Source organism: Pundamilia nyererei, unplaced genomic scaffold (genome assembly GCF_000239375.1).
Source record: "Pundamilia nyererei isolate P.nyererei 1_Seehausen unplaced genomic scaffold, PunNye1.0 scaffold00011, whole genome shotgun sequence".
In the NCBI taxonomy this organism is placed as follows: domain Eukaryota; kingdom Metazoa; phylum Chordata; class Actinopteri; order Cichliformes; family Cichlidae; genus Pundamilia; species Pundamilia nyererei.
In genome coordinates this window covers 5,807,830-5,828,882 of record NW_005187412.1, presented here as the reverse complement: position 1 = coordinate 5,828,882, position 21,053 = coordinate 5,807,830, and the positions used below count along the sequence as shown (strand labels likewise).

Sequence of the window (21,053 nt, the reverse complement as noted above, 5' to 3'; positions counted from 1 at the left end):
AATAATTGCTAACCGTTAACTGGCCAGATTAATGTTTATGATAATGCTTTAATACGTCAGTGTCAAAACAGGGGCTATAGGGAGTGCATGAAATTCTTCATAAAGACCAGGATGTCTTTAAGATGCTTCACAAAGATTTTTTGTGTTACTGTTCACATGGTTTTCTGTGTCCAGCAGTGTGTGTAAAGATGGAGGTTTCCATCCAAGTATCAATTATTTAATAACCCTACATTCTACTGAAAGAAATGAGTACTTTGGAGTTTTCAGAATTTTGGTATCCAAAGGTACTGTAAGTATCAGCTCTGGCAACATCCTTAATCCAGTGCAGTTGTATACAATGTTATTATAAAATGATTACATCTATCCATCCATCCATCTGTTTCCATCAGGCAGAGACCAAAAATGTTGAATTCTCTCTCAAAACTTCCTTAAAATGTTATAAATGAAGAAGTATCATCAAAACAGCAAGGCTGGTTTGATTTCATGTCCATAATTGTCTTCAGTTTGATTACTTGAGCATCAAAATTGACTTATCAGTTGAAGACAGCGATTCTACCCCCCCAAAAAAGAGATTCATATACTGCTGTCATTGTGGAGCACAATGATGCCAACGGTGTAAAACGACATCAGCTAACTGTTCCCCAGCCCTCGGTTTTCTTACATTGCAGACTTAAAGAATGTAACAAACTCCTCGACAATACAAATGATTACACAAATCTTAAAACAAAATGTCTCTTTAATTTGTAAGTGTCAACAGCAGTACAAAAGATGGAGTGATGTGAGCTTTTTGTAACACAATTTCTGTCTCTTTTACAGAAAAGGAGGAACTTCTTGAGGTAAATGAGCTAAAACAGGCAGTTATTGAGCCCACTGCTGCATTGTTACAATGGACAGAGATATTACAGAAATATGGTGTTACAATATGTCTGAATTGATCCTGTGGGGACAATTTAATCATATACAGTATACACATTCTTAAGGTGCCTAGATGCACCCAGTGTGTCCATCATCGGTTTGTTTTTACTTGATATAGTGTATTAATACTACCAAAGCCAAAGAAATTGCTTTCCACACACACACCAATGTAAAATTATTCACCTTAAGTTTACCTCACGTCAATACTGCACATGGAAACCAAAGACTTGCTGATGTACACTTTGAAGCCAAGCAAAACAAAACAAATATAAAATAAAAAAACAACTAAGTAACATTTTTATTTTTTTTTCTTTTTAGCAATAATATCCCTAGCAAATAATTGACCTTTTGTACTGTATAAAGAACAATGTGAACACAAACGTGATGGCAACATTTTTTTTTTAAGTTGAATTAAAAACTTTACATTGGACTGTACAAGATATTATGATAAACTATTTACATATTCCGACATAAACTTTTTTAAAGCAGCAACAGACACTATTTAATTCATTTCTCTAATAACAGCCAAAACAATACTTTCCATGGGCCTAGGTACCTGCCAGAGGAGGGGGGGGATAAGAGATTTCTAGGCGGAAAATTGTATCAGGCTGCCAGCAATTTCAAAACAGTGGCTCCAGTGATAGAAGAGCCCCACACAGTGTTGCTTGAGAAACAACGCTAAAAAGCAAAGTACCAAAGACGGCTATAAATGTCATCCTGAACAAAAAAAGTTTACACTTCTGAACAGCAGCTACCATGTCAGTCCAGCATGTCAGTGAATTGTGCTGATTAAATTAACACAGAGAACATTCCCACCATATACACATCACAAATTTCAGACGGAAAAAAAAAAAAAATCAAATTACAGTAAGTAATGTTGAAACCATTTGTGAGTCTAGCAATTGGAAGAAAAGAAACAAATTGTGAGGGCTACGTTTTCGGGATGGCTGGATAGTCATGGACATGTTCATTAAAAATTGGCAACATACAAAAAGATGGCAAGTAGAGAATTAACTGAGAAGAATGCACAATCTGTGAATTTTGCCACATTGAAATAAATTGAAATAAATACTTGCACGCTCCCACATTTAAAACAATAAAAAAATCATTTGTGTTTGAAGCAGTCATTCATAAAAACATTTGTTTGTTACATTAATGTCAATGCAAGCCAAATGCATGCAGACTCTTTTTTTTTTTCAGATTTTGCACTCATTAAAAAAAGTGCCACATACTATGAGTGCTATTCTAAACACAAAGCACAAGTGAGCATTATACAGCATACCGTTTAAGTTCTATGATGATTGGAAACACACGATTTAATAATTCTTTTAAGTGCTTGTTGTCTGAATAAGTACCATACTCGTTACCAAGTTTAGCTTTCGCTGATTATTCAAATTGTCTGGGGAGCATCATGAAAACATAAGCGAGTGAGGTTCGTCTTTTTGTTTCAGGACCAGTGCTGCTCTCTTCTAATAAGCAGGAAAAAAATAAGCATCTACATGAGGTACAGTGACTTGTCAGGTTTTAAAAACATGAAACCACATACTACAAAAAAAATAAAACAGCCAAATACATAACTTATACTTCACTAATGAACAAAAATATATTTCCTATGTTGTATTTACAATTAAACCTTAATGAGATGGAGAATTAACTGAAAACTATGTTTAGCTCCAATTCATTAAATTGTTTGTTCTTTTTTTTTTTATTCATCTGATTGTCCATGATGTCTTTAACTCAAAATTTTAGAGCCAGCAGTGGCAAACAATAAATATGTCGTGCAATATACAATGCACTGAAGTCTGGTTTTTCATGGCTCACTGAGCCTGCTGTTGAATTTCCTGCTCACTTTTCTTGTGCTGAGTCTCTCCTCTAGGCAGCCCTGAAGATTAAACAAAGTGTCCATTCATCACATGTGTCTTTGCATAAATAAACAAAACAAGCAGACAAAAAAAAGAAGAAAAAAAAAAGACTCAAATCTGGTAACTGTGAGAGCAAACCCACGTGAGTCCAACTGGGGAATTTTGTTCATTCGTGTTGTTTTTCCTCAAAACAGCTTCACATTAATCAGAATAGATAAAAATACAATTTATATCCAGTGCTTATAACACTTATGAAACATTGTCTCTTTGTGAGTTCTCGTTGTCATTATTTTCTTTCTTTTTTTGTTCTTTTTTTTTTGTCCTTTTTTTTTTTTTTTTTTTGCTATTTAAGCTCAGTCAAGTTTCAGTTCCATGAAGAGTCCTTTTTAACTACCAGCCCACTAAAGTAGTGTGGCATAGTCATGAAAATATTTACAATCGCATACAAATACATCTAACCGCCAGCAAACAGGAGCAAACAGTTTAGAAATACCAAACAGGTTGACTTGGAGGGAAATCCACTTGGGTTTGTTTGTAGGAGAGCATCTTCATGACGTGTTCCTCAAAATGAGAACAATATAGAAAAGATGCAATGGAAAATAATAAAATCTGAATTATCTATGAGGTAATAAAAAGGGGAAAACATGACTTAATATAAATATGTCCAAAAGTTTAAATGATGTAAGCCAGCATCTGATGGGTAATAACAATAAGAGTACAGAAGATAAGAGAGCATTAAAGAACCGTCTGTACCAATTTGAGCTAGGAGAAAAATGCAGTGACCAGCAGTGAGCGTCTTGACCAGTTAAAGCTCGTGACGAGATATTCATGTCCTCCAAAAAAGCTCTGCACGCTCTCTGAAATGGACAGGTTCAAGGGCATGGGAGGGGAATAGCTGGACTCATGCATTAATAATGCTGTATTTCAGATGATACCCAGTCGTCAGTCATTTTAATAATCCCCCACAGCTTGATGTACTTGTTCCATCTGCTCGCCAGTGCCTGGTGATTGGGCCAGGGTGGGAGCCCTGTTGAGGCCTTATTTCCAGCACTTTGATGGAGAGCACAATGAGCGACACACACACCATTTTTATTGTTTCCCATCCTTCCCTGGTGTTTTCTCCTTCTCTGAGCCAGATGGCGCCCCCTGGGTGCTGAGGTTGCCACAGGCTGGGGTCAGAGCAGGGCATGGCAGGGAGGAGAGCCACTTAGACCTTCTGCCCTGTAAAGAGGATCTGAGTCTCAACATCAAGGCCTTGACCGCTAGATGAGCTTTATCTATCTGCTGTCGCTGGAAGGTCAGGACTTGTCAGGTTTGAAACTTACATTAAGACTGAGTTGCCTCTTTTCTGATTCTTGCATTTAGTCTGTATTTTTTGAAGTGCAAACAATGAGAGCAGTATAAAGCTGATCAGATTATTGTAAATGTTTCAAAAGCCTCATAGGTGATAGAAGGTTTATAAGTGCACTAATTAAAAAATTGTGTATTTTATCCTTTGTATATGAGTCTTTTCTCTATGTCCTTGCAAACTGTCATTTCTTTTCAAGACTACTTCAGTAATCAACTCATTGCATCAACCCGATGACCGTGCTCTCCTTTAAGACTTCTTAGTGTCAGTTTAAGATTTACAATGTCTAAAAAGAATTAAGATCAGAAAAAAAAATTACGTTTTAAGACCTAAGACTTTAAACTTGCCATCCAAATGGGGCTAAAGTGTTTAACAGAGCGCACTGTAGCTACACATTGTACAACATCAATTTAAGATTGTAATGCCACCAAAGCTGCCTTTCGCTACTGTTCCAATCCCACAGATTGGAGGCCTTTGGCCCTTTAGCATTCTGGCCTGATTACAATCACTCTGATTAAGATCTTGGTGAGTCAGAGTGGACTGCAGAGCTGGAAATAAGTGAAGGATGCCACGGTGCTCTGTGTGGACAGGGATGAGGAAATGAAAGGGCTGGCTTCATTGATGATCACTGCATTGGCCTCCCCAAAGAACAGCTAGCATCACAAGCTACCGTCCACAGATGTAACATATTGTAACCTCCTGCAGAGCTTGCTGCTTCCAAGTTCCTGAGTTTAATTTGTTTATTCTGTTTGGGTAAATTAAAGAAAGACTGGATGATGAAGCTGCATTAAGAGATGAAGAGATTGTCTAAGACTCAAAGACTTGAAACAACTTGAAATGTTTGGCACTTGCGCACTAAATTAGGTTGTTTTGTAATAACAAAAAGAAAAACACAATAATAATAATAATATTACTGATAGTAATAATAATAATGTGTAATTAGCCTCTGTACTACGTTGGAATCACTCCTTATCATTTTGAGATATTTTGTTCATATTTATCTCTTGATTAAAAACATTCACAAGCTGTTGGCTGGCACGCTATACCTGAGTGAGAATATTATTCCCATCTTGAACAGTTAGGTAATGTAGCAAAATCATCTAATTGAAGAGGAAAAGAAGGTAAATGACAGTAAGAATTACCTAGGTTCATATCAAAGGTTGTAATTTCAAGTTGTCTTTTGTTTTAGGCAATAACCTAATTGTCTATATGTCCATGATTTTAACAAAAAATAAACAATGAGATAAAAAATATATATATATGTATATATATATATAAATTACCACAACCAAACTGCTTCACACACTTAAAGAAACACTTAAGACCAAATAGCTTTTGATTCAGATGAAGCCACAGCTGCATGCTGGCTTCGATATGATACATCATTATTTTTTTAAACATGTTCAAACCTTTTGTGGTGTAGTTTTTGTTTTCTTTTGTTCTTTCCCTCCCTCAGATCAGACCAGCCCTCTGGGCATCCTCCTGTATGAGTACTGTTTCTGCACTGGCCTCTTCGGTTAAAAGGTCTCAGTTGGCACTGACTGGCTCTTGTGTGTCATTTTCACTGCTATAGTCTGATTTGGGCTCGTCCTCAAAATCTTCGTACATGTCCATTTCATCCTCGCCATTGACCGGCTCGCTGTTGTTCACCATGCCAGTGGGCTCTAGCTTCATGTTGTAGGTGCTCTGAATGACGGGAATGGATGGCTCAGGACTCGCTGAGGCACTTGAGCACTCCGATGTCATCTGAGGTGAGGGTGTGGTGGTCGCCATGGTGATGGCCCCAGGGTAGACCATGCTGGCGCTTGTGGTGATGGGAATCTGCGGTGGCTGCCTATATGTATAAGAAACACATACATTTATATTAAATGCAATCAGTTTTCACGACGCACTTGATTAAAAAGTGATCAGCATAATCGGAAAAAGAGAACACGGAAAAAGCGCTCAGTGGTGCTCATAGTGCGATTGCTGCTTAGGTTGGTGGCTACATGTCTCTAAAGTGCGTGATTTTTTTTCTTACAGCACTTAAACTGAGATGGCTGGATTACGGGTTTCCCACAGCAGTCTGCTGTAAGCCAGCAGCTCTGTGAAAATGATTTGGAAAAAGAGAGGTACTCCTGACAACTCCCGTTTTGAGCCGCTCAGAAACACTACCCAGTTTATTGGTGACATAAAACCAATACGTTGCTCCTGCTGCTCTTTGCTGCTTTTGCGCTGGATAATTGATACTCCAGCCACTGAATCTTATGACTGACATGGGAACACCTGGAGAAGGACTCTCCTGATAACCACAAACAGTAAATTAAAGAGTTAAGCCTTAGACTGCTGCTGTCCACGCTTACGTAAATATACACGTAGAGCTTATATATGTAATAATGTCTGTATTTGGTATTCCATCAGGAGATTACTATTGTCTTAAATTATTAGTAACCCTCTGAATTAAGCTGCTGAGTTAGCAACAGTGGTTAACTCAGCGTTCACTTTTGCAAACACTGCTTTGCATTGCATGCACATGTTTTCTGCATTTTCTTGTGTATTACGTATGGCAAGGCTGGGCTAATCACAACTGTGTACTTACCCCACAGTAAAGAACTGCCTCATCTCCTGTCGCCGTGAACGCATCATCTGTTTGTACTCTCCGATGCGGAGTTTTTTTCCGTCAATAATGCAGGTCCTCTTAGGCCGTGGTTTGTACTTGTAGTTTGGGTACTTCTCTAGATGAAGCTTACTTAGACGAGCCTGCTCTTCATAGTAGGGCTGTTTGTCCTGGTTAGACATGGACTTCCACCGGGAGCCTACACAGCACAGTACATTCAGATTTTCAGTAACCAGAAAAACTGTTTGTGATAGTAGGAAACTGCAGGAATCCATTGCTCTTAAACATAACCACTAATTGAACAATATAAGCAGAGAGGTGGTGACCTTGCACTTATATAAAATAACCAATAATGCAATGTGAAATTCATAGTCCTTTACTTTTTACTACATTGCATCAACATTTAATTTAATACAGAGTTACCCCTAATAAGGGTGGACGTTTTCTAGAAAAATCGCATGCATAGATTTACTGTCTGCTGCACAACAATCTCTTGATAGCTCTGCATGTGCACATTATCTGAAACCAGAGGCAGGCTTTTTCCTTACTGTCAAACAGTAAGGAACAACAAGCTGGAGTAGTAAATACTGCAGCTCGGTGAAGTGCCCTACACTGGCATGGATGACAGCACTTTTAACAGCTCTGATGTATGGACTCCAGTGTTGAAGGGACAAGACCCATTTAGTCTCTGTCATTTTTCATGACAAACACTTATGCTAGTGATGGGCTATAAATCCATCTGTATGCTGAGGCGAACTGATGCACAGTGGTCTACGAGATAACGTGCATACTCTCTTTTTTAGACGCCAGACACTTTCTAAGATATATGCTTTTCCGAGTGCAATAAACCCATGAGAATGAGCAAAACTGAAAAAAAGCCTGGTAAGTCAGTGTTGGAGAAACACCATTAGTAATTGAAAAACTCAGATTGACTACAGTGCTCTTGAGCATGTCAAAAGCTATGAAACAAGCTGTGGTTCTAGTAAAACTATAAAACTAAACCAAAACTAAACTATAAATGGTGCATCATTATCAGTTTTGTATAAAGCAAAGAAGTCAAGTGCTCACAGCTGTATGTTTTTAAAGAGTCTTACCCAGAATCTTGCTTATGTTGGAATTGTGCATGTCGGGGAAAGCCTGGAGGATCTTGCGCCGCTCGTCCTTGGCCCACACCATGAATGCATTCATTGGCCTTTTAATGTGGGGCTCGTTGTTGTTTCTTCCCCGAGATTCCCTGAAGACTCGCGCCTCGGTAGGTCCAGCGCCTCCTGTTGGCCGACAACAATAATAGGGTTGGGGTTTATCTGCAGAGCCATTGACTTCCTTGGACCCCGGAAAAAACAAGGGCAGGAACAAGAAGAGAGAGCGTGGCGAGACATTAAGTGACAAGCCATGTTTAAACTCTCCTTCATCTGCTATCTCCATCATGACAAATATTTCAAATGAGTGCAGAGATGCAAACACTGTTCAACAGAGTCTACAGGGTTGAATATGGCGTTTAAGGTGGACCTGATCTCTTTAAATCAGGCCTATCCAAAAGCAGTACAGAGAGAACAAGGAGAAGCCCTTTGACTTCAAGAATAATTCAGTTCTCTGTCCACAAGTCCAGCTTTTCTACTTGTGCACATATATTTCAGACTCACAGCCAACATAAATATAAGATTTGAGCCTGACTTTAAAAAAAAAAGAAAGAAAGAAAAAGCGAGGAAACACAAACTCTTGCAAATCTTTATAAAAGCCAAACTCCATTTTACATATATATGCACAAAAACCCCTTCGGTTTACACTTCTTTCTCCCCTTGTTTCTCACTTTCTTCCTCTTTCCTTCAAGCACGCACACAAACAAACAAACCAAGCACACATTAGCTGGGAGAGTGTGCCGATTCTGCAAAGTGCTGTTTCTCAATCAGGGCATTCACAATCAGCATAAGAGAGTTTCTCTCAGTATTAAACTGTACATCAGACTGATAATGATTTCTGTTTGCATGCGCATTTGCTTCCTTTTATATGTAAGATGTGAAAGAATTAAATAAAAGCAGTATGAATATTTAAACAAACAAAAATATGTTGATAAACAAGGCTTGAAAAATAAGACAAAAAAAGCCTTCCATATGCTACGATACATCTTTAATGATCTCAAATCTGGAAAAGAAAGCTTGGGATGACTCATGCATATTTCATCATCCACATGTGAAGCCTTCTCATTAGACCATTCCACTAGCAGCCTTGGCACACGTTACCTGGGGTCTGATTTCTATTATTATTTCAGTTGATAAACAAAATCAAACTCTTAATGAGTAATGGAGGGCTGTGCAGAGACATTAATTCCAAATCCACAGAAGCCTCGCCCTGCTCTAATCACTGAAGGTATTACTGCAGCATTTTCAGCCTCAAGAGTTGAAGTGTCTTCGCTTCAAAAGAACATGTCCTGTTTTCAGAATTATTGTATGAGACAAGTCTTTTTAAAAAGGCAACATACTTGCAGTACAATAGAGATGAAGGTGTGCTGGAACTTTGTTTTTGTTTACAGGGTAAGAATTCTTGAGGTCTAATAGAGGTCTAGTAGAAAAACCTGTTTCTCACAGTGCAAAAGCAGATGAATTGACTTTTCAGCAGCTCATGTTTAACAGCCAAAGAGCCACATTTATGATCCCTTCCTTTACCTGGAAAGCCAATAAAAAGGTGTATTTACTTATGAGTCAAACTCATATAATTGCAGGTGTTTGCTGGTCTCTCTATTTGTCTTAAATAGACAGACTAAACATTACATATGCAGAGAAAGGTAATAAATGCATAGTTATCTATAACTTTAGATTCATTTTCAGTTGCCAAAATGTCCTTTTAACCATATATAAATGCGTTTCCTCATCATTGCTATCTAGACGCCTGTGTTCTTTTAATTTCACAGTCTTGTAAAATATGCACCAAATTAGAGATTTTTGTTACTTTTCGAAATACTTTCTCTACCTCTGCAAGCACCGCGTTTTACTCTGTTTGCTGAGCTCCCTCAAATGCTGTTGGCCCGAAAGCCATCATGAATTCAAAAATAATACACTACCTTTGCTGCCACCGAACCCCACAGTACGTTAATTTCATTTAGCATGCACTCACTGTACAGGATGAATTGATTTCACTTTGTTTGGTTTTGACAACCATGTTTATTGTGCAATGAAATGTGGTGTGGCGGAGGGCTGACAGTATCCATCAACGCGGGGCAATCTGCTGACTGCCGGGGCCAGATGAAGGTATTCATTAGCTCAGGAGCGCAGCGCTCACTCAGACACGACAGCCAGTGTCTGCGCCCTGGGATCGCTTGCCGTAATTTACGATGCCTGCCGTGCCATTACTCTATCACTGACACTGATTCAGCAATTTATATACTGGTGCGCATGTATATGGGCAGAGGTGATCTTCTTATGTAGAGCGAAGGGGGGGGGGACAAAACAACTGCCTGCCATCACCTAGTGCCACATCCATAGTTAGCCAGGAAACCAGCCACGTGACTAGGTTCATTGGAGGGAATCCAGATGAGGCATGGTCTTTTGCTGCACATGACTGCACGCAGAAAAGCATCGCTTTCTGCTCTGTCAGATGCTGCAGAAAACTGCAGACTTGAACAACAGGAGTGATGCACCTCGTAAGTTGTTCCGAGGCACACGCTGTGTGGCTTGGATATGTAAAATACTGAAAGTGATGAAAGCTGCCTCGGAGAAACGAACAGCCCAACTTTGCGAAAGACCTTTAACCTGAAATAGCAGCGAGGTCTGTGATCTGTCTGAAAGCACCTTGAAGTACAGAACTGCTTCCTTATTCAACCCCTGTAATATATATGACTTAATCGAGGACATCCTGTATATTCACACAGCAAATTGCTTGCAACTATAACATGCAATTTACTGCCAGGTTGTTTCCATATTTTTGCAGAAAATCGCAACGCTGCTCTGACATTTTGCAAATGAGCAATAACTATTGTTTTCCAGGAGGGGCAGGACATTTAGGAATCAGTTAGTTAGGTGTGTGATTGTGTAAATAAACACAGATGTTTAGCGGTGACAGGGCCAGGCCCCCTGGGTGGTAGCTGGGGAGGGAGCGAAACAGAGGGAGTGCTGCTTAATAGAATTTATTGTGATTCATGAGGCCCGCAGCTCAAGTGTGACAGAGCGATATGAGAATCCCCTTTTAATTTGTCTCTCCTGGAAACACTGCAGATGAGCAGCATGAATTACAGTGTGAAAGAATGATTGTGTGTGTGTGTGTGTGTGTGTCTATGTGTGTGCGCACACGGTGGAATAAAGAACAAAAAGGGAAAGTGAATAACGAGGAAGAAGGAAACAAAAAAAGAAAGGGGGCGAAATGGAGAGAGAATGTAGTGAGGCCCCACAGCCTGTCACACCTGTGAGCTGCAGGCTCAGACTCGACCATATAGCAAGCCAGAGGGTAGCGCTGCCCCAGCTGCCCCTTCTCCTCCTCCTTACTCATCTTTGTTCTATGGGCAGACACATAATGTCACCCAGGAATCCGCTCAAAAAGGATGAGCCTCAGTGAGCAGGCAACAATCACGCAAACCTGCCAAGCCCTCCCTGTTGGGATCAAATCTAACACCTCTGAGTGAAGGCATTTACTACTGACAATAGAGCCTCTCCCTCAGAGCAGGATCAGGCGAGATTAATGTGTGTGGACGGACAGGATGCGGCGCTCAGTGGCTCTGGTCCAGTCTGAGTTCGTGGCATGCTAATTAAACCGGTGAAAATCACAAGTGATGTAAACCACATTAAAACATCTCAATTGTCTTATTTTTAGCACCCAGTTGGGATCGTTTGGGTTTCCATACCCTCTGTGTGTATATGTGTGTGTGTGTGTGATAGTGTGTGAATGCATGCACACACGTGGGAACTTGGGAACAAACAGGCAGCTTGTTTCAACATGCCGCAGCTTTTACTTTTGCCTGCAGAGCCAGCTGTCTTATGCATTTAGTTTAATCTTTCACAACTTCTCGGCCTCTGACACTCACAGAGAAATACACACGTTTGTTCGTTTGCTCTAAATTTCAATTTGCCAGCTTCAAAACAGAACTTTCTTATTGATTGTTTTGACCTGTGCACCTACTGTTTTTGTGACTTGACACGTTATTATGTCAAAGGCTTCTCATCTAAGCTTTCTTCCAGAAAAACTCCCCGGCAATAAAAGCCAGAGCTTGATTCCCACAGACTCACAGCAGAAGAAAAACAAACATCTTCAAACAATCAGCCCATATAACACTTCACAACAGCTCTGAGCTACCGATGTAAAGAAACTCATTGTCAGTGATCTGTAGCAAAAGTGCAAGACTACTGTTTTTCTTATCCTATTCCACAAGGACACTTCTCAGCTGAAGCTTCTCTTTTGTTCTTCAGTCTTTGTTTGATATTATCTCATTGGGCTTTTAGATTAATTCTGTTTCCTGCCTGCACACATCTCTCAACAACTCCTTTGTTCTTTGTAGACCCTGAGTGATGGGGGCGTTTTAGACAAACACACAACCTCATATGGCAGCTCCATACTGCCATATGTGAATGAACGAAGGGCCTCAGGGCTCAGGCTTTTGTGGTATTTGGTAAAGACCTAATGAATTTGCCAAGGGATCATGTGTGTGGCTTGTGACTTTGTTAAATGATGAAAATCCCATCTATTCCTATTTCTTAACCATTCCCATACACACACACACACACACACACACTTTTGGTTGTTCGGAGTTGGGTTTCTGCCTGCTTTGCAAATATTAGCTTAAAGAACCTAAAGCTTTCTGTGAACTGCCGCGATAACAGAAGTCACTGTGCCTGCTCAATGCGGTTACTCTGTTCTGGATGGAAAGCTGCTACACACCAACGGGCTTTCACACCCTATGTATGGGTGAGGTGGTGCTCCCAGTAATTTTCCCTTTCAGGAAACACCAAAAGTATGTGCAGTGTGTTCTGATCTACTCGGGGGAGGGGGCTAAAATGTTTCCAAATTCATTTGCCTCCTATTTTTATAGGTTGTTCCAAAACTAGTTACTGATGCTACATTTTTTGGATAAAACTGCCTTTTTGTCATAGAAACATTTGTGGTTTTTTATGGTAATTTTTTAGAACAAGTTTCAATTCAGCAGATCTTATTCACATTGAAAAAAAATACTTGGCACCTGGATGACATTTGACCTTACATAATCTAGAAGGCTAATGTTTTCTATGCTTTCATATTTATGCTATTAAACAGAATATAAATATTTTCATGCACTGTATATTTCTTTATGTTATGGTATGCCAGGGAGCCGAGCTTTCTTTGGTTCAAGGAAGAGAAAATCCTCACAAGATTTCAGATGTAAGCATGTTCTCAGAAGAGTAAATACTTTGTGGTTCACATCTCAAAATCCTGCTTCACATCATTCATCTCCGTGCCTTCCTGTTGGTAAAGCCTAAAGACACAGACCGATATATATATATATATGTATGTATGTGGTGTAATAGAAGAAATGCTAACTGTGTTTTGAGTTATGTCCATTGCCCTGTCTCCCAGCCACCCCCCCACCTTGGGAAGAGGACCTCTTCTCTCCTCTAACCTTTGCTTGCTCCTAATCCATAACCCACTGGGAAAACTGATGTGCGGTGTCTGGTGCTAGCCTTTCCCTCGGCTCTAAACAGGACTTAAAAGGACAGAACTTCCCTGGTGCGCACTCTGTTTCAGTCCTGACTCCACAGTAGCCACAGAGGGAGGGTTACCACTGGGAGAATGAGCACTCAAAACACATCTGTCCAAGGAGTCAGACGGGTGGGATGGGATCTTCTGCTGTGGCTTACATGGGAAACATGTAAATGAATCCACTAAATGCACCTCTAATTCTCATCTTCAGAATTGGGTGTGATGTGAAACTAAATGTGCTTTGAAGTTGGTAAACAAATATTTTTATAGCAAGATTTAAAAAAAAAAAAAGTCTATGTGAACCAACTGAGCAAGACCATTTAGTTCTAAAACTGAACTGAAACGTGCCTAAAACTTCATTGGAAAATGCCGATGTGTTACATTGTCCTGAGAAATATCTATCCCTCTGCCCCGAGACTTTCTGAGGCATCAAAGATGAGTCAGAACCATTTTATTTTCTGCTCTGGCTCTGAAGTCCCATGGAAACTGCCACAAATATTTATGTCAGACAAATATTAGTTGCACTGAGGAACTCTTTGCTCCTGTGTAGGAGCCAGCTCCACAAAAGCAGATGACGATTTGTCACACTGGTGTAATCAGAATTTACACACATGCGCCCAGGACCTCAGACAAGCAACAACAGCAACAGGAGTCAAGCTTGGAAAAAAGCCAGCTTTGTCCTCAGGCACCCTTGTTCTTCGCTCACCTACCTGTGAAAACCTCAGAGCGATGGCTCATTTCAAACAGCATTCACCACTTCTCTCTTGCACACAACTGTCCCAACCGCTCTGCATGCAGTACTGAGCAGTAGGCCTTTATTACACATCAAAACTCCCTTTTCTTTTAAAAGGTAGACTCAGTTTTGAGTATGTAGACAATCCACCCATTGCTCTTAATATTCCCCCCCTCCCCCCGGATAGTTTAGAAAGTTAAGTAAAATGTTACAAATTATGCCGATGTAAGGACTGAATTTAACAGCATGTAATAATAATTAAAGGGAAAAGGCAGAAAAACAATGAAATAAAACAAAACAAGACAAGAGACCCAATAATGGCCTTACCATCTAGATCTTCTGGCCTGGTGAGGTCAATAACTCTGTGGCCAAGCTTTCCATCCTCACCCAGCTTGCCAAGGTGGTGCCCAATGCTGTCAAAGTGTGCTCTTTCCTACAGAGATATACAAAGAGTCAGGTAAACAAACCAGCACATATACACCTTTTTACAGTGACAAAACAGCTGAAAAAAAAATAACAAACTCCATCACAAATCTGAAAATTTGAAAAGAAAAAAAAAAAGTGTCTTTGATAAATGCAGTTTGTTTTGAAAAGCTGCTCTTTTGACATGAGCTAGATGCAGCTTTTTCCTCATCTCTCTATTCTGTAGCTGTTATAATGGATGACAGGAGGCAGCGAGACAGTGAGGGCCAGGGGTGCTCTAAATAGATTTACAGAAGGATACTTTGTGATCCCGAGCACACAATGGGGCCGTGGCCCTCTTTGCAGTGCTCAGATTTTCCTCTGTAATCTTCTCCTTACATCCTGCCTTCCAGTCTACAGCGCCCTGAGCTCAGCGCCCATCATTTATTCAGAGTTCATGCTTTGGAGAACACACCGTGTTTTCCCGTTTGTCATGTTTCTTTGTGCTCAGATTAAACTTGGCATCATGTTGTACTTGTCGCACAATGAAACCCTGTCATTCAGCGCTCCGTGACAATATTAAATGTCATGTCCATGTGCATTTACAGAATAAAATAACAGCTTTCGGGGGGTCTCTGAATAGTTGCTGCACATTACACTTAATGTATTATGCAAGGGGAGAGTGCCGACTGCTGCTGGCTCCATTGTTGAATGACCTACTTCCTCAGTGAATACACAGGGCATTAGCAAAGGGCTGTCTTCCTCTCTAAAGACTCAACTAGGAGATGGACACTTTGACTCTGCATGATACAAATAATCTCCCCCCCTCCCAGGTTTGCCTGGATGACACTAAAAGCAGGCATGTTGCCACCATTCAGAAAAAAGCATTTGTTTTACTCCCAGGGTGCACGTTCAATCTCTGCCAAAGATGCACTGTCTGCGCTGACCTCTGCCTCTTTTCTTTCTAAACAGGCCTATCACATGCAGTCTGAGCAGACACTCAGGTAGAGTCCCCACACAATACTAACAGCTCCCCTGCCTCATGCAACGACACCAACAAACACATTAATCTTTGAGCCCCTCCTCTGTGAGGCATTCCACTGTTTTGTTTTTGTTGGGTTTTTTCACGTTTTCTCCCCACAGGGAAGTTCTTTTTCCCCAGGTGATAAAAAATTAAGAAGCTCTAACAACTGTGCCCGCAAACATTTAGTTTATGCCTGTAGCCAGCTAGCCGACTTATTCGAACTTATTTGTTTTTATTATGATAAATGAAATCATCCTGGTGAAAAAAGTCAAAATGTATTATAGTGACAGAGGCAAGAACAACAAAAAAAGAAATCTCTTTAAAATGTTTTCTTTCTTTTTTTTAAATTCTCCTTTTGTGCATTTTTTTTGTTGGGGGTTAAAAATTCTGACAAGATGAAGAATGAAGATAGTTCAAGTCCATTTGAGGCCTTTCACAGTATTTTGATTTTCCTCATGCTTTTATTTATTCAAGAACTATTCCTCAAAAGAAAGGACCACGCAAGAGACAGAAAGAGCACTGCAATTTACCATCATACTTGAAGGAGCAGTCATTATTTATGGCCAGCTGAGTGATTCTGATGTACAATTAACCACTACCTGCTTATGGCCTGTGATTAGAGGCTGTCTATCTGACGGCCCTTTGCTTACTTAAGTGTTTTCTAATTATGACATATGTGGTGGTCCCTGCTGGGCATGAGGACACTTTGTAAAGCGAAGATGGAGTATGGTGCCTCTCTCTGTGTCACATTCTGTGTAAAGCAACACACGCACGAGCAAGCACGCGCGCACACACGCACAGACGCGCATTCATCACCCAGCCACATTATTGCTCTTAATGAAAGAAGCTAGCAGCCTGATGACAAAGTGACTGAAGTGCGATTAGCTGGATGGGCGATGGTGCTGCTTCAGATGCTACTTGGACAGTCTGCTCAGAAGACGCGGCATTCATGGGGTAGTGTGTGTGTCTGTAATAAAGTAGTCATCTCGTCCCTCTTCTGCGCTTCGTTGCTCCCTCTTGATCAATCAAGTCCTTTTATAAACTCATGATCATTAAGCATCATGTTGGGCTGAGAAGGAAAGAGAACAGGGACCATCCGTCAATGAATTTCATTAATGGCTAGCTCAGCATTGAACTTCTTTCTCCACCGCACAAAGTCATATGATTAGTGAGCATCAGCACACCAGACAGCCTGGGACAAGACTGAATGAAGCTCTTGTCTTTGAGGTAGCTTTATTTAATTTGACCCAAGGAAAATAAAAAGGAAAAAAAGAAAAGGGGAGGTTGTGGTTAGTGGAAAAACATCTACATATACTTTATACAACCTCTTTTACGTGCTGTAATGTAATGGTCTAATTGCAGTATTCCCCTCCTGTGTGCTATGCTAATTAATATCAGACTATCTGTGCAATATGGTACCACAAATTTTCATAAAATTTTATATACTGAGCTTAATATACTTATTGGTTATAATTTCCATAATTTATATCGGTGAATTAGAAATAGACTGGAAATTAGGGCTGTAAATTATCCGCAAAGCATCCCGGTTTTGTTTTAAGGTTGGAAAAGATTCAGTGAACTAATGCTTCTTTACTGCACACGCATCAAGTGCTGTGATAAATTAATGGCAGTTTTATTATTTTATAGTGTCATTAAATTTTTACTGATCACTCTGACACAGAGAAGTAGCAAAGGACATGCAGTATCTGGGGAAGCTAGCCATCCTGCCAGAGAAAGAGAGGGAGAGACTTTGAAAGAGGGAGCCAATCAGTATATGGCCAATATTTAAAAAAACAAAACAAAACCCAAACACATATATATATATGTATATATGGTTTTTAAAGTAGCAAAAACCAAACATAAATGCTACAAGGCCAGCTGAGGAAAATGTATTGAAACAACGCAAAATAAGAACAAATTGAGGCTGGTGTGAATAGACAAAGATAAAGAGAAAGGAAACAAAAGATATAACAGTACACATCATTTCCCTCCCACTCTGACCACGACCGCTGGCAAGCAACTTGTCCCTCCCTTAAATGACTTCAGCATGCAGCTCTCCTCCCCACAACTAAAATTATAGCAGTGCACTCAGAGCTGTAGTGGAGAACTGCCACCCACAATAATCTCATCTGCCCTGCCTGTGCAGTCTTTTGTCTTTAAAGTTTGGTAACACATGTATCTGTTCAGTTGCACATGGCTGGCTTGTGAGGGAACTCACAGGGAGACTGTGAGTCACAGAGGAAGATGAGAAAACAAAGGGGGTAGATAGCAAAGTTTGTGTAACGTCTTGGGCGAGGGAGCCCAAAAGGGCCCTTGTCAGTGTTGTAAGGAAAGCTTTAATCTGGCTGGCCGCAGAACATGTGCTGGAGGCCTGCTGCTCTACCCACAGGGTGTATTCTGGGCAGAGGCGGGTGGCGGACGGCCCTGTGCATTGTGCCTACTCCGCCCTATATTTAGGCAACGCATTGCCAATCCTGACACTCCTTCACTCTCTCCTTTGCAAATAGCTTTAGTCAAAAAGGCAAAGGCAAATCCAGATGGATCGGGATTGGTCAAATACACATGAAAGAAAAGTACAGCGAAAACTAACTGTGGTGCAGTTTTTGGAAGTCAGCTCAGTTTGGAGGATCGGGTTTGGCTGTGAAATGAAAACTGAATCTTCTACATAAATGAAATAAATAAGTAAGTGAAACTTTACATTTCTCACACCACAGTTAAATGAAACATTTAAGTCCCATTATGAATTCTGAGAGCACTTACAACTGCACTTGGTGAGAACCATTAAACTAAATCTCACCACACTGGAAAGTGTACGCTTGTATATGATTAAGATCTCATGATTCAAGCTTTTACAGCGACAGGACTCCCGCTTATATTTGATAATGTGCTGAACTGGCTCCAGTTATATCACACACCTGGTATGTGGCAAGCTGAAGGCAGTAGTCCTGACCACAATGCAGGGCTTTGTGTATCAAGTGTCAGTCACCACTGTGGTCTTTAGTCCTTGAGTGAAGACTCTGAGGGTCTCAGACTAAAGCCCTCAACAATCTGTCCCAGTCCTGATGCAGACAAAGACTGCACTTTAACATGGCTGCAGCTTCTCACAGCTCAGCACCTCATCTGTTTTGTATTTGTATTGTAACCAGTTGTAAGGTTATTTATAAGTCTGCAGCTTTCCAGTAGTTTTTGCTAGTTTTGAACCATTTAAATGTTAAGTACATCCAGCCATGCGGTAAACCCACAGTGCCTTTCATGCAGGCTGTTGCTCTCTTTTTACCCATAGATGTCCCTTTGCTAAGGCTAATGCAGGCAGCAGCAGAATCAACAGTAGCAGCCACAAAAGCCTGGCATCTGTTCCATAGTAGTCATACTCAACATCACACAGAGCGGAGATGGCCGGCTATTCCAGTCCTATTTGTACTGCCAGGGCATCAACCCGTTTGTTTTAAAAGGCCTTTAATTAAATTAAATTAAACCACTTAAACATCTTGTAAGCTAACCTCTTGTGTGCTTTCTGTGAGTTTTGTTTTTTCATGTAAAAAAAAAGAAAAGCATTTTCATTATTCAAGATCATTTTTGCTGCAGTGAAAACAAGACAAACCCACACAGTGTGACCCTTCAGTGCTAGTTTGAAATTTAGTTGAAACAGTTTATTTACTTCTACATGTCTACTATGAACATTTTCTGATCATGTTATTACATTACACATGTGGTTGGAAGGAAAATGTCGCAATACTGTGTCATTCTCAATTCAGCCCGCGTGCGCTGAAACATAAATTGTGTATCAATCTGAGTGCTGCGAAACATTTCTAACACGGTGTTCAGTTCCTATTTTCTTTGCCGCACCGCTGAGGTAATTTGTGGTGACAACATGTACTTTTACGAATTTCCAATTCTTGATGAACCAGAAATGTTCGATGTTAAGTTGGGCTTAAATCTCCAGCCTTATCAAACCTGTTCAGGTTACCAACAGCAGGATATTACAAACTGCGGCTCTACCAAAACGCCTTTCACATCCAGACAAAACATCAAGACTTGTTGGACACTCTGGCCATCCTGGTCCTACTGCAACAATACCATAGACTATAAATGGTCCTTTGTAGCCTATTCTTTTCCTCATCCTTTGTTGAATGTGCCTTGTGGTGACTACAGCATCACAGGTCTTAGCCACCAGGGCCAGCAGCATTTCTAATCAACTGTAGCCAGCCAGAAATGCACTATGTTAGATGACAACTGTAGAAAATAATGGAGCCACCATCGCCAAATGACCCTACCAAGATGGACTCTTGATGTCTTTCTGGGGAAGAGGCAGGAGAGCAAAAGACTTGACCTGGGACAGGAGCCCGCAGACACACACACCATGCACAGGCGCATTTTATCCCGAGTCATACATTATTTTTTATTCTTTTGACTGAGCTGAACAATTGGACAAAGCATTAATGTAAGCAATCTTCACAATAGCACTTGCTGGCTACAGCCAGTGTCTGGGAGCGGAGCATAATCTAATTTGGATGGGCAAACCCTTGTATGCCAAGGATTTACATTGCAGCCAAAATGCCTTGGTTTGCAATTTCCAAGACAGCAGTCGAAAAGGAGCAGAAAATTGCTTCCAGGGCTGCAAACCAGACAAGATTATATTCAAAGTCTTTGTGAGGGCTTTGCCTGAATAGAGTCCTGGCATCACACACACACACACACACACACACACACACACACACACACACACACACACACACACACACACGGGGGAACAGTATAACCACTATAACCAATAGGTTAGGAGTCTGGATTTTGTTGGAGCACCAGTGTAAGCTCATTTGAATATTTACAGGCTGAGCTTTGGGAAACGGGAAATGGACAATTGTAGTCATCAATACTGAGGAGAGGAGAGTTGTGGGGCAGAAAGGGCAGTTCGATAGGTTAATGCACTGACCTTTCCCCTTTTGATTCCGGTTAGGGACATGTCAGCAGAGGAATATATTTTATCTGACACCTCCAGAACATCACATACTACAGTTTATTGGAACTCAAGCAAAAGAGGTTGATGCTCCTATTTTAGAGATTTGTTTATGCACCACTTGTGGAAAAAAACTGCAGATTTAGTCACATGATCAAACAGTATGTAGTACACTGCTTGTGTGTGTGTGTGTGTGCACATAATAGATGAAATGTATAAAATGACTTTTGTCACATAGTCATGAATGACTAAGGCTGAACATTCAATTAACACTCTTTCTTCTTAATAGGAATTCCTCTGCTCATTAACAGGCAGTTTGCAGTTTCCAGACAATTACACTATTGATTGTACACTTGGCCAGTTTTTAAATGTATTGAATTCCACTTGGATTTTTTTTGTCTTTATTTAATGTGGCTAATTACATAAAAACGAAAACTCTTTTATCACTTCGTTATGTAGATGTATGCAGTATATGTCACAATGGGGCGATACAAGCCTTATTTTCTACAGTTGACAGGCTAACAAACCCTCCTGTGTCAGTGGCAGCTGAACTTCATTC

General features: G+C 40.4%; 1 protein-coding gene across 5 annotated transcripts in view; it reads right to left on the bottom strand.

The window, feature by feature from the left end:
• Positions 1–2,019: 2,019 nt before the first annotated feature.
• The window catches only part of sox6 (SRY-box transcription factor 6), a 129,825-nt gene continuing 110,791 nt past the window's right edge, over positions 2,020–21,053 (bottom strand). For all 5 annotated transcript variants that reach the window (XM_013908547.1, XM_005724307.1, XM_005724308.1 and 2 more), the window contains 4 exons: positions 14,439–14,544; positions 7,816–7,989; positions 6,704–6,920; positions 2,020–5,959 (listed from right to left, as the gene is read on the bottom strand). In XM_013908547.1, the coding sequence (XP_013764001.1) occupies positions 5,653–5,959; positions 6,704–6,920; positions 7,816–7,989; positions 14,439–14,544 (804 nt within the window). In that variant the 3' untranslated portion in view covers positions 2,020–5,652. The remainder of the gene's footprint in view (positions 5,960–6,703; positions 6,921–7,815; positions 7,990–14,438; positions 14,545–21,053) is intronic.